The sequence below is a fragment of the Panthera tigris genome, chromosome A2, assembly GCF_018350195.1.
Source record: "Panthera tigris isolate Pti1 chromosome A2, P.tigris_Pti1_mat1.1, whole genome shotgun sequence".
Lineage (NCBI taxonomy): Eukaryota > Metazoa > Chordata > Mammalia > Carnivora > Felidae > Panthera > Panthera tigris.
This window is the reverse complement of record NC_056661.1, coordinates 126106141-126120231: the sequence shown is the minus strand read 5'-3', so window position 1 is coordinate 126120231 and position 14091 is coordinate 126106141. Positions and strand designations below refer to the sequence as shown.

The following is a 14091-nucleotide window of genomic DNA, read 5'->3' as shown; positions in this document are numbered from 1 at the left end:
TGAGAGTTCCTGTTGCTCCACATCCTCACCAGCATTTGGTTGTCATTTGTGGATTTTGCTGGTGAAATGACTTTAAAAGGGAACTCTTTTCCATTTAAATGGAGTGTTAAATGACACAAGCTTCTTGGATGAAGGGTTGTCAGTATATTTTAAATGGCAAAAATACTGAGATCTTTTGACTTAACACGTCCATTTCTAGAAATTTACATAAAGGAAATGATTTTGTAAATAAATATAAAAAATGCTTCACAGGGATGTTGATCATTAGGCTTGGGTAAGTGCAGAAGAGAGGATGTTGGGGTAGAGGGAGGGGTCAGGACCCAAGAATGTGAGTGAAGGGGCAGAGCTCAGCACCTGTGCAAGTGGAAATACTATAGCAAGACAGCTGTTTCTCTTTGCCCTGGCAGCCTTATGTACCTTAGGATTTGTATCTTTTTTTTAAATAAGGAAAATATTCTGAAATGAAGGAAAAAGTAAAGTCTTTTTTTGATAAAACAACTGTGAGATAATTGATCTTTCTGATAGTTAAATACTTATGCTATGTATTATGTTGGCTGCTTGGGCACAAGAATAGCCATCCTCTCTGTGGTATCCAGTGTGTGCCTTGTACGGCATAAGACGGGCTTGGTCCCTTCCAGAGGGCAATGTTGGGCTGGTCAAGGTTTCTTCCTGGGAAAACTACAAGCATTGCTTTGGCTTGCCTTACTCTCTTCCCCTCTCTATCCCTATCTTCAGAGATCTTTGTCTATTATAGAGTAATTAAGAGAAATCTCATTAATCTCAGTATAAAGGAATATTTTTGAGTGTCTTATTTTCCATTTCTCATGTCTTACCTGAAAACACCATAAAATCAACAGAGAGGCCAGGCATCAGGTAGGGAAAATGGGGCTCATATTGAGGGCCTGTTTCCAGCTAGAACAGGGGACTTGCAATCAGAACCAGTACCCAAAATGCACAGAGGAAAAGGAGGGCCTGCCAGGGGCATCAGCACCTAGGAAACACGAATAGGTTTTTCTTTCAGTACTTCAACATGGGATGCCAGCCCAGCATGGGAGGGTTGCCCCTCCTCTGCCCCAGAGCACCCCTGCAGGATTCCCTGGTGATGGGAGAGTAAGGAGTGGAGCCAGCACACCCTTGCAGGGTATCTGCAGGGAACGTCTTTTGCTGTGGAAGCTGGCTCCCTGTCATCTCATACATTTTTTCCTGCTGGTTCTCACTCACAGTATTTACAGGAAAGCATTTATAGCAAATACTTGCCAAGTGTTTTCCATAAACACAACTAAGGACATTTTTCACACATTCCAACAGCTCTGTAAATGTTTGTTTTCACAGCGCACAACAAAGGTGAGTATAGATTCCCTAAACAGGCCTTGGAAAATGTGAGCTTCGGCCCAGTGAGGATTTGCATCTGTGTTGGTCCTTCACCGTGGCCGCACCTCCCTGGGGACACATCAGGCACTTTCAGTAGGCTCAGAGTTTCTAAATGAGTTGTCCTCCACCACTTGGATTCCATGTGTGGCGAAGTGCTCCAGCCGTGGAGTAGCTTCTGGGTCCTGAGCACCCTCACGAGGAAGGAAAGGGTGAGGTTAGAGGCTGCTGGGAGCATCACAGAGGTCACTGCCACTGATAAAGTCCACAGGGAAATATGGATGGAAGAGATAAGATGATTGTGTCTCAGTGAAGATGCATGTGAATGTACAGAAAAAAAATGACGACATTTTTCGTGTTAAAACCAAGCAAGTTGATGCTTGCGGCAAGGACAGAGATGCCTACTGGACCCTTGGTGGGCATTGCCAGCCCAACTAGAGGCCAGAGCTTTATCATGTAGTGTCCATTCACTTGCTTAGTAGCCGTCTCATTAATAGGCTCCTAGTTCATGTGTGACTTTGCTACACTGTTAGGGATTCACAGGCGATTGAGATGTGGTTCTACCTGCTAGGGAAAATAAGACACATATACTTTGCCACAATTTGGGGCAAGAAAGAATTGCTGTAAGAAAGATATAGTAGATAAAGGTCTGTGGGGTTTTAGAGGAAGGAGTTGCATAAGGTTTTATGAAGAAAGTGACACCGAGTTGGGTCCAAAGGAGAAGGGAAATTTAGACAAATGCTGAAGGGAAAAGGGGGGGTAGGGTGGAATGGTATCAGGGGAAGCAATTTCTAAAGAAGGAAATCACATCTGGACCCACCTCTGCAGGAGAACTACCCACATCTGCACCCACCTCTGAAGGACAGCTGCCCCCACAGAAGATATCTTTTAACAGAAGTAGCCAAGATTTTGGGATGCTTATATAGAATGAGATATAACGAGATGAATTCCATTTAAAAAGCTAGATATAATAAAAGAAAGATTTCTTTTTCACATGCCCTTAATTCAAGTAAAGCCACATATGGCCTAATTTCTTAAATGAGTTTCAATAAATAATTTTCCCATCGTAGCTATTTTAATATGCGTATAATCAGAAAATCAACATTTTCTGTTTGACAATGTTTCTGAAAAGTCCGATTAATTGTCCAGAAGAAGGTGATGGGAAATAAATAGTTCTCTCTCCTCACCTTTCCATCCCTGCAAGTCCTTTCTCTCAAACCAGAGTGAATTTATAAATCTATGAGCTAAGTGAGAAAATGATGTGTGATCTGATTTACAGGGATTCATTTTATGACTAGCTCTCCTGGAATGTGTTTGTTTAGTAAAGCGAGTTATGTCCAAATATGTTTCAGACAATGTATGTGGAGCATAACTTACCTTTAAGACTGCAATAGCTGTTAAGGCAGTAGTGACAATCCCTCAGTAAGAAATCAGGCTTGAGAAATGTCAAGCCTAATTTTTCATCCCACGGTGACTGTCAGACAATGCCAGCATCTCGGTGTCTTTGCATTCCATTGAAGGAGATGGAAGGCATTTGTATGCAGTAATGTAATGTTGAATGAGTCAAAATCCTGCCCTGTGATCTTGTGATTTATTGCTAATACTGCCCAAGATGCGCAGGGGCTTCTCTGCCTTCATTCAGCATCCATTTCCCAGTTGCAATTAATCTTTATTACATTCCATACCTCCCCTCTGGTCTGGAATGTTAAAAAGATTGCTCAGGAGAGAGCCTGGAATCAGCTTCTTCTCCTTCAAGTCTCTCCCCCTCTGTGAAGTTGACTCTGCTTGCCCATTGCGTCTCATGTGCACCTTCGTTGCAGGAAGTAATACTTTCTTGTAAGAAATGCAAACAGTATAGAAGTAGATGAAAGAGGTACATAGCAAGTGAAAGCCTATCCACCCTACAAATCCCATCCCCTTGCATCTTCCAAAGAGATTGCAAGCCCTTAAAGATGGTGTTTTGTTCATATGTGTATTTTTAGCATCTAACAAGTTACTTAGCAATAATAAATGCTTGAAGAAATACTTTTTGAATGAATGAATGAGTGAATGAATGAATGAATGAATGAACGAACGAACCAAAGGGTGTGGAAGAGAGTGGAGGAGAATTTATATGTATGACAGACCTGGGAAGTATAGTACTTTGCTTTCCAAAATGTGGGCCTTGGACCGGCAGCATCAGCATCCTCTGGTGAAATGCAGGATCTCAGGCCGAACTCAGTCTATTGAATCTGATTCTATATTTAAAAAAATTTTAATGTTTATTCATTTTTGAGAGACGGGGGAAAGAGCACGAGCAGGGGAGGGGCAGAGAGAGAGGGAGACACAGAATCCGAAGCAGGCTCGAACCCACAAACCGAGAAACATGACCTGAGCCGAAGTTGGGTGCTTAACCGACTGAGCCACCCAGATTCTATATTTTAATAAGATCTTCAGGTGATCCACGAGTGCTTTAAAGTTTGAGAAGACCTATAGTAGTATGTGTCTGAAAATAATGGTGACGAGAGCTTTCACGAATAAATGCAAGGAAGTGCATGTGATTTGCATGTAAGCAGTGTGCAGTGGATCCCCTTCCCATCAGTGGATCCTGAGGGCTTTGTATGTACTTCATGCTTTACTCCCCTCACAGATCCCATGTGGCTGTCATTGAGAGTCCTCTAGAACTATCATCCTGGGCTATTTCTGAACCTCTAGCGCCTCCATCTGGTCAGTCCTAAACCCCAGCAGGGAAATAGAAATATTTTTTGCCACCCGAGAAACAGTGCAGACCACAGCGCAGCAGTCACGAGGCTTGCCTGAAGATGCCCGGCACGTCACATTTAACTACTACACGGCAGACACATTACTCAAGCGCCAAGGCATGGTTTCCTCATCCGTAACAAGTGGTCCTTGCTTCAGTGGCTTGTGGGGACCAAATGAGGTAAACACTTGACAGTTTGCACAAGATAATCAGTCCCTCTGTATTCACTTTTTAAAAAAAAATTGAGGTGAAATGTCACATAACATAAAATAAAGCATTTCAAAGTGAACTATTCAGTGACATTTAGTACATTCACACGTTGTGCAAACACTACCTCTATGTAGTTGCAAGACATTAATTATAATCATCCCAAAAGGAAACCCTGCATCGATTAAGCTATTGCTCCTCATTTCTTCTCCCCCTAGCCCCAGGCAACTGCCAATCTGCACCCTCTATGGATTTTAACTCATTAATGATAGTTTTCATTAGTCACAGCAAAAAAATAAAATAAAATAAAATAAAATAAAATAAAATAAAATAAAATAAAATAAAAATGAAAACAATCAGATTTATTTCCTTCATCTACTCTCCTTGCTTTTCATGTCTTTGAAAACAGGAGGTTCGCTAATGATGGAAAATGAGAATATAGACGTGGCATAACTTTAAATCAGTGGTTCATAAAGTGTGTTCCCAAACTGGCAGCATCCATGCTATCTGGCAAATTGTTAGAAATGTAGATTCTTGTGTCCACCCCAGGACAACTGAATCATAACTCGGAAGCTGGGGCCCAGCAATCTGTGTTTTTAATAAGCTTCCAGATGATTCTAACACAAGCTCAAGTTACAGAACCGCTGCCTTAAGTAAATAAGATGTTACCTCTTCGAGCGCGTCACGATGCCCATCCTTGGGCCCCGGAGCGCATGTCCTGGTCTAAGAGAGGAGGTCTTCTAGCTCAGTTTCTGTGATGCAGGCATCAGCGGGGGAATCACTCCTGCTATCCTCTGGCCCTTGGAAGAGTCAACAGAGCTGATGTCTCGGCTTCCCTCAGTGACATCGGGGTCACCATGCAGGCATACACCCACGTCATCCCTGCTGTTACTTCGTCTTTCCGTCTTTGTGCTGCCCAACCCCACACTGGGAGGGAGGACTTTTCAGCAGATCATAGCTGTGATTGCTTGGTGTGTTTCACACATATATCAAAGTGCAGGCAGTGCTTCTTTTTGGTTGATTAATGTTCAATTCGAGGTCTATTATGAACCTCCAGGCTTTAATTACTACACCATTACCCAGTCAATTCCTTGCCATTTTATATTTATGGCTTTTATTATGCCTCTGTATGTGCAGTTGCCTAATTTTATTCTGGAAGGATTTCACCTCATTAGCTGGGTTTTATACCATTCTTCTCATTTGTCCAGATTGTTATTTATCTCGGTTCCCTGTGTGCACTTTCTACTTTTTTTGCCCACTAATCTGACCTCTTATACATTCCTTTTCTCCTTTTCCTGGGACGCATTGTTCCTTTGACCTTGGCAACTGCTCTTTAAGTGTTTGCAAATTCTGCTATGGGTGTTCTGTGCCCTGGTCACACTCTTATCTCAGTCATTCCAATGCAGCTGCGTGGTGTCATCAGCCTTGTCCAGTGGCCTGGAGGTCTGCTCTTTAGCCCTGGACGTGGACGTACCATGGACAGCTTTATTATCAGATTTATTTCTTCTTCCACCTAGCTTCTATATGTGCAATTCAAAGATGTGTGGATGGAGGTTTTTTTCTTTTTTTTTTAAGAGTATGCTGCTAAAAATAATTTTGAAATGTTCTCTGAAATGCTTTGTAACACATTCTCCGTCAATCCCTCTAGTGTCTCAGAGGAATCTAAGGTTGGGTTTACTTGCTCATGTATTTTCTTAGGTTCTACCCCAGACCTGCTGAATCAAACTCTGAGGGACTGGCCTTCTAGTCTCTATCTACCAAGCCTGTGGGGATGATTCAGATGCCTCCTCAGGTTTGAGATGCTGAAAGAACCTTAGGGAACCCATCCAAGTCAAGAAATAATATTTGTTCTATCCGAGTCCTTACTTTGACAAAAAACAAAGATTAATAATCTCGGTAGCAGTTTTGTTTTGTTTTCTGGTGTGTGTGTGTGTGTGTGTGTGTGTGTGTGTGTGTGTGTGTTTCAACAGTTTTGCCCTAGAATGATAAGAATATTTCAGTGAAGCAAGTAGTAACACCCTGGAACCAGAGCTCATGTAATTATGTATAGCAATGGTAGATCAGTTGTCTCTATCATTGAGTGTGTGGGAGGTCTCAGGCACTAAAGGTATCTTTACCATCACTTTTTTCCATTAATCTTTACAACCTTTGTGGAGAGGTATTCCTCCAAGGTTAAGGAATGTGCATAAAGTCACCAGGTCTGTTAGAAGTAGATCCAGGAAAATCATTTCTGTCTGGAGTCGTAATGCTATCTGCTCATCTGTTACCATGGTAAGGACTTTCTTGATCAAAACTTTGTTACTATTTCACCCTCTCCTTTTTCAGTAGGAACAGGGGTAATGTGTTTTGAGGGGAATCAGTAATTAGGAACGTGTGTTCTGGTGTCAGGCCACCTAAGTTCCTGAGCAACGTCTGTTTGTTTCTGTGCTGTGTGACCTCGGGAAAATTACACACCATCTTCTTGCTTCAGTTTCTTCATCTTTAAAGTGGGATAGTTCAGTATTTCTGTCATGTGGTAGTATATGTACCTTAAATGAGACAGTCAATGTAAGTGCTTAGAACAAGGCCTAGGAAATAAATGCTCTCGATAAATATTAGCTCCTGTTTATCTTTCTCTGTTCTCTTGTCTTGCACCTTTAAAGCTATCTCTTTAAGGTCCATGCTCTCTGTGGCCTCACTTCCCTTATCTGTAAAATGGGGGCAGTGGATCAGGTAGACGAGCAGCTGGGATTCAGATTTGCTCGGGTTTGTTTTCCTCTTTGGCATACTTTCGGTAATGTTCCTTACTCTCTGCCCATTTGAAATCATCTTATTAGGGTTTGGCATATTTGTTGGGTTTATGGACTTGCTCAAAATTCATGATCACAATTAAGTTCTTGGGTAGCCCCCTTGAGGCAGCTCAATGTACTTTCAAGTGCTTCTCTCTGGGTTTCTGGGACCAATCGCCATTAGCACCTGCTACCATTAGCACCAAGGGGGAACACAGGAAAAGTGTTCCCTTGTGGCCGCCAAGTCGCCATGAGAGAACCTCAAACTGGGCTTACACTTTTATTTTATTTTATTTTTTTAAATTTTCAAAAAACTTTTTTTGAATGTTTATTTTTTGAGAAAGATAGAGTACAAGCAGGGAAGGGGCAGAGAGAGAGAAACTGGAAGCAATCTCCAGGCTCAGCCATCAGCACAGAGCCTGACACGGGGCTCGAACTCATGATCTGTGAGATCATAACCTGAGCCAAAGTTAGATGCTCAATGGACTGAGCCACCCAGGTGCCCCAAGCGGGCTTATACTTTAACCTCAGAAGAGGTCTGGATCTTGGTGATGTGATCCAAGCGCTAACTCTTCATTCATGATCCTGTTACTAATGTGAATTATTTCTGTGCTGCAGAGGGAACCTCATGGATGCAAATAAGGTTTTTTGTTTTATTCATTGGTTTAATATGAGAGGAGATTGGAATTCCTTGTGGTGGGTCAGGAGATAAGTCTTAACAGAGCCTACAAGGTTGACAAGACTCTGGAGACAAGTGTCCTGTGGTGGCCGTGACAGTTTAATATTGGGACTGCATTGCCCAAAGTGTCAGGCCATGACTTATTCTTCAGGGTCCTTGCTCATTCCTGCCCTTGTATCACCCCGTATCCCTGTGGGAGACTCCTGCTGAAATAGGAGCACATGGGGCTTCCTGCCGGCATCTTGGGTGTAAGCAGGTGAGGACACTTTTTTATAAGGTTCTCGTGCTAAAAGGATGTGAGCACCTCTGGCTTACTTTCAGATGTCCCCCACAGAGCCAGCCTCACTGAAGTCATGATTTTGGTTTAGTTGCTGGTAAAGGCATTGTGTGAAAGGGGTCACACAGGAATTGGAAGAGGGGGGACAGCGAAGAGATAATAAACAACAACTGGGTCAAGTCTGTTTTAGGCACTTTGCCTTTGTCTTGTGATTTAATTTGCACAGAAGTCCTGGGAAGTGAGTTTTTTATAACTTCTATATGTTTCAGAAAGAGGTGGAATGCCTTGTGCAAGTTAAACTAGTTTTGCCAATGCTTCCCGTAGCTTTGTGTCAGAATTGGGACAAGACAGACAATCCCTCCTCTTTGGAGAGAACACATTACAAGTTCACACCCTGTCCTTGGCGGCCTGTGAAGAGGCCACTGTGCCGTGTCTGACTCCCAGAGCCAAAGCAGCATATGAAAGAAGACTTCATAGATGAGAGGTAGTGGAAGAAGCCGTCAAGGCTCTCACTCCAGGGCTGGAGTGGGAAGACTGAATGGATTGGCCTTGCCCTAGAAGTAGAGAGCTCAGCAGAAAGTAGAGGAAAATGTGTCCAGGACAAGTAGATGAATAAGTCAGCAATGTGATTGATATTGAGGCTAAGAGGGCCAGGGTGGCCCCAGGAGCAAGAAGGAGTGGGTGTTAGAGTGTGGCTGGACTTGTATTCAGAGCTTAAATGCCCAAGCCAAAAAGGTTCATGATCTGAACCACTGGAGAAGAAGAAATGCAGAGCACTCAGAGGACTATTCAGAATTTAGGGAGGGAAAGCCTGGAGGCTATTCCATGCAGCCTCAGTCACTCACTCTGAGCAATTGTTACTGATCTTCACGGGATAAATGAGATAAGAGAGAACCTTATACTTTTGTCTAGAAGGAGCTGGGATTTATAGACCCACTTCAGTGAGATACAAGAAATTGATCAAAGTTACTTCACCACTTTAGTCATGAAATCCATTGAGGTTTATGATAATATGTATGTGAAGACCATTTTCACAGGAAGAGATTTGGAAATCGAAGACTTAAAAATGGAGTTCTATGACTGACTTGGGCTAGCTCCATGCTTTAAGCAAGCCAACGCTTCGCCTTGTTGCCAGTACTTTTTTAAGAGTCTAATAGTAATACCTGCCTTATCAGCCTTAAGGACTTGTTGGGGGATCAGTTGATAGAAGTTATGTATATATACCCTGAAAACCTGAAAGTATTTAAAAAACATTTTATACTTAATATGGCACAAGTATCCACTGTTTTATTTTACGAGACATGCAGACAGTTAAAACTTCTTTTGGGGTATGATGTATTCTACGATGAGTGATAATAACAGGTTTTTGTGCTTCATCTATCATGGCTTCTGTTCCAGTATGTTTGCTCTTAAAACTAGAGTGAGGAAAACATAAACATGGAAAATAGACCTTGATATTTCCAAATGGAACTTTTCAAAATGATGTCTTAGGTGAGCATGGTTAATACCAGAATGCTGAACATAGGTAGAACAGAAAGTTAAATGTTTTTATTTTAATTTATTTTATTTTTTAATTTTTTTAATGTTTATTTATTTTTGAGAGAGAGAGAGAAAGAGAGGGCACAAGCAGGGGAGGGGCAGACTGAAGCAGGCTCCAGGCTCTGAGCTGTCAACACAGAGCCCGATGCAGGGCTCAAACTCCTAAACTGCAAAATCATGACCTGAGCCAAAGTTGTTGGATGCTTAGCCAACTGAGCCACCCAGGCACCCCAAATGTTTTTTTTTTTTAAGTTACTGTCTAGTAATATATTATTAGTAACATTCACGATCATAGACTTCTCTGAATATTTCCGTCGGAATATTGACCCTAAAAAGCACACAGGTAACTTTAAAAATTACTGTCTGCCTTGTCTAAAGAAACCACTCCAGAAGGAGGTTTATTTTTCTTTAGGTGGGTAAATATGATAAGATGGATGGTACATTAAAGAATAAAGAGAAGGGCTTCTCAAAGCTGATTTACATATTGATTACTTAAATTACTCCTTAATTTAGTGCCTGCTAATAAACAGTGCCTTGGAAATGTTTCCGGAACATTTATTGGCTGCAGTAATTCTATCTCCGGTGTATGCAGATCACGTCCTCATTAAATATTGATGTGCTCATGAAATGTTAATAGAATGTTAATGTGAAATGCAGGGGGATCTCCTCAGTGGGAGCTGGGACTGGCTGAAAACTACCTGTCTTCTGTCTTTTCTTTATGTTCTGTCTTCTTCTTGCTCTGTTGTTTCCATTAATTCCCCCATCATCAGGAGGTTTGGATTTGCTCCTTAATATATGTATAGCCGTCCCAGATACAACATTTTTAAAAGAGAAAGATTTACTGATTGATGGGAATTTAGTTGTTCTCCCCTCCTGCTTCGCTGAATTGGAATTCCTGGTTAGAACTAGAATGAATTCCTCTAAAAGGAGAAGGGTGATTCAGGATTAAACTAACGAGTCTTTGTGCTCAGCAGATTGTGGAGAAGAGATTGTGAAGAGGGAATGAGCCTTTCAAAGACTCGAGCACCGGTCCTTCCTTGCTTGACTGCAGAAGGGATTTAGTTGGAGTTTACGTTCAGCTTTCTCAGAGAAAAAACAATCAACTCATAACATGTGTTTCCCTAAAGACACTGCAAGGAAGAATTTTTGTCATAAATCTCAAGGACAATAAAGGTTATGCTCATGATGATATTCAGTACATAATTATTTATGTGAGCATATGTTCCAAATGGTTGAAAAGCCTCAGTAAACAGTACGGTTCATCAACTTCTTGGACAATCGTGAGGGGGGTAAAGCGATAATGGCGAAGGCTGTGAGAACTGCTTGTGGCACAACAAATGCAGGAGGAGATTGAAGACACAGACTATGAAGACACAGACTATGTTGTGGCTATGGTTGGGTTTTAAGGCAGTCCTGGCAGGAATCTCCCCAAACAGTTGATTTGTTAGTGGGGTACTGTTGGTGCATATAATAAGAGGCGTATATATGTGTGTTTTGGTGTCTGTGCAGAAAATAATCGGAGCACATTCTTGTTAAAATCCTACTCCTTTGGTTCTAAGCAATGCACCTGATATTGAACTCCCTCACATCACTTTGCTGTTTGGAACCCTGTCCATATCAATAAGATAGCAATTTCACTTACTTTTCTTTCTTCCCCCTTTTCTTCTCTCCTTTCTTCTTCCATCCTTTCAAATATTCTTTCTTTTATCTCACTTTCCTAAAAGCCTTCCCCTCCTTGTCCTCTTCATTCCTTGTCTGCCTCTCCTTACCTTTCTATGATCACATGCCGGGTGCCCCATGCACACTCAGTCTGAGCTGCCCTAATCTCTGCCAGGGATGCTGCCCAGGCCCCCCTTTCTTTCTTACTCCCTCTTATCCCTTCTCTGCACTCAGATCTTTTCCAAACAAATCAGACCATGTCACTCGTCTGCCTAAACCTTGTGATTAGCATCTCAGGATCTTGGAGTGACACCCCACCCAGCCCTGGGGCAGAGGTCTTGGCTCACCTCTATGCTCCCCAGGTTTGTTTTCCCCCTCTCCAGCTCCTGGAACCCCAAATGCTTCTTTGGGCAAGCCCAGACCCCTCCACATTATAGACCAGGCAGTCTGCTGGCCTGTCCCAAACACATCCTACTCATCTACTCAGGGGCACTGTCCTTGATACCTACACCTGGGATATTCTTCCTCCCAGACCTCGACTTGGCAGCTCTTTCTCATCCCCAATTCCCAGCAGTCACTCAGTTATCTAAACTCTCCTCTGCAGGCCTTCCCCATTGCTCTTTAACACCTCAACCAGTTATTTTTTTTTCCCATAACACTTGTGATAAACTAATTACCTATTGTTTTTATCTGTCTTCCTCAATTAGAATGAATGTTCAATGAGGTCGGAGCCCTGGTCTATCTTGTTCTCTACTTTGCGGGGCTTCTTCCCAGTCGATAATTACCATTATTGATTGAATGAATAAAACACTATTTCTGCCACTGAAGATTTTGTGGCCTAAGGGGTAAAACAACATAGGTCGGTGCACAGCGTTGATGTAGACTGGGAGACACCCACCTACTCAGGATGTCGTGTAGCTCTTGAGGAGGTACCAGGCAACTGTATCTGAGATGGCTCCAGAGATGGATAAAGTGGTTATTCCTTTTGTTGACACATGAATTTGAAGTTTAGTGACTTTGAAATAGAGTTTTCTTGCTTTGTTTTTACTTTTGTCCAATCCCTGTATACACACTCCCTTAATTATGGTAGGAACATTTCAAAGTATCTTAAGGATAGAGGAGAATTATTAGACCAACCAAAGAGTTTTCAGAGGAAGTTTTGAGCAAATAAACTGTAAGGACAGGGAGTCAGCTTTTCTGCAGGAGCAAAGGATCCCAGGGCTCTCCTATGGCCTTTCCTCTCTGCTTTCCTTTGCATTTGTGTTTGCTTTTCTTTAAAAAAAAATTTTGTAACATTTATTTATTTTTTGAGAGACAGAGTCGGGGAGGGGCAGAGAGAGAGGGAGACAGACTCCGAAGCAGGCTCCAGGCTCTGAGCTGTCAGCACAGAGTCTGATGCAGGGCTTGAACCCACAAATTGCGAGATCATGACCTGAGCCGAAGTCGGATGCCTAACCGACTGAGCTGCCCAGGTGCCACCCTGCCGCCGAATTTTTTTTATTACAGGTTCGCATTCAGGTAGCTCCTGTGCTCACATACCTTGTGGACTGTCAGCACAGTTGGGCCAGTTTTTTTCCCCTTTTGTATGATAAGTCTCAGGGACAAGCTCTGGTTGGTTCCTTTTGTGTCACATGTCCCTTAGGCATGCTTCAGTCAACTAATATGGGGGGTGAGATCCTGTAAGAACATGAGAACCTCTGTGGGCAGATATGGGGAGTTAAAGGGTGCCTGGGTGGCTCAGTTGGTTAAGTGTTAGACTTTGGCTCAGGTCATGACCTCATGTCTCATGGGTTCGAGTCCTGTGTCAGGCTCTCTGCTATCAACACAGAGCCTACTTTGGATCCTTTGTTCCCCTCTCTCTGGCCCCTCCCACTGGTGTTTCCCTCTCTCTCTCTCTCTCTCCCTCTCTCTCTCTCTCTCTCAAAATAAATAAATAAACTTAAAAATTTTTTAAAAAATAATAAAATGTAGGAGTTGAAGGCCCAGAAGAGCTGCTATTCACCAGGAAAGGGAAGACTGAGGGGAGAGAGCATGGTCTTATCACTTCAGTAAAAGGTCTTTCTTGTCCTGTTTTGAAAACCTCTCCATCCATAGGCACTTCTGTGTAAGTGGAAACCAGCAAGCAAAATCTGCTCTGACAGGGTGGAAAGTTTTAGGAGGTTTGGAAACCATGTGAGTTTTAGGCACTATATACTGAGTATATGCTTAGAGTACAATTGTGTTTTGGCCCCAACCCTTTGTTTGGCAATCTGGGGTGGATCTGTTTCTGTTACCACAGAGCCAACATTATTTTTCAGTTTTTTTTTTAATGTTTATTTTTTATTTTTGAGGGAGAGATAGACCAAGAGTGCAAACAGGGGAGGGGCAGAGACAGAGGGAGACACAGAATCTGAAGCAGGCTCTAGGCTCTGAGCCTCAGCATAGAGCCCAACACGGGGCTCATACTCGCGAACCTGAACTGAAGTTGGATACTTACTCAACTGAGCCACCCAGGCGCCCCATCTTAGAGCCAACATTTCAACATTTTCTACAAACTGGCTTCCCTTACTTACCTGTTCCCTTTCCACTTGCAGATTGTGCTTGAGAACAGTAGCCGGGAGGATAAGCATGAATGTCCCTTTGGCCGCAGCAGCATAGAGCTGACCAAGATGCTGTGTGAGATCTTGAAAGTGGGCGAGCTGCGTAAGTAACACTTGTTTCCCACATGCGCATGATACTTGGCAGGGACCCCACTTCCAGGGTTGTGCCTGGACCTACGCAAAGAATTCCCAAGGTGCTGCCAGCGGTGCATGGGCATCCCTGTGGACCCAGCATTCTTTGGCTCAGGCTTCCAGTGCATGTATTTCTGCGTGTC

General features: G+C 42.8%; 1 protein-coding gene across 4 annotated transcripts in view; it reads left to right on the top strand.

Moving 5' to 3' along the window:
- The window catches only part of ELMO1 (engulfment and cell motility 1), a 524791-nt gene that overhangs the window by 270315 nt on the left and 240385 nt on the right, over positions 1–14091 (top strand). For 3 of the 4 annotated variants that reach the window (XM_042970062.1, XM_042970058.1, XM_007078577.3), the window contains exon 15: positions 13811–13919. In XM_042970062.1, coding sequence (XP_042825996.1) covers positions 13811–13919 — 109 coding nt within the window. Of the gene's footprint in view, positions 1–13810; positions 13920–14091 lie in introns of those variants that run through there. The other variant, XM_042970067.1, reaches the window with a different exon arrangement.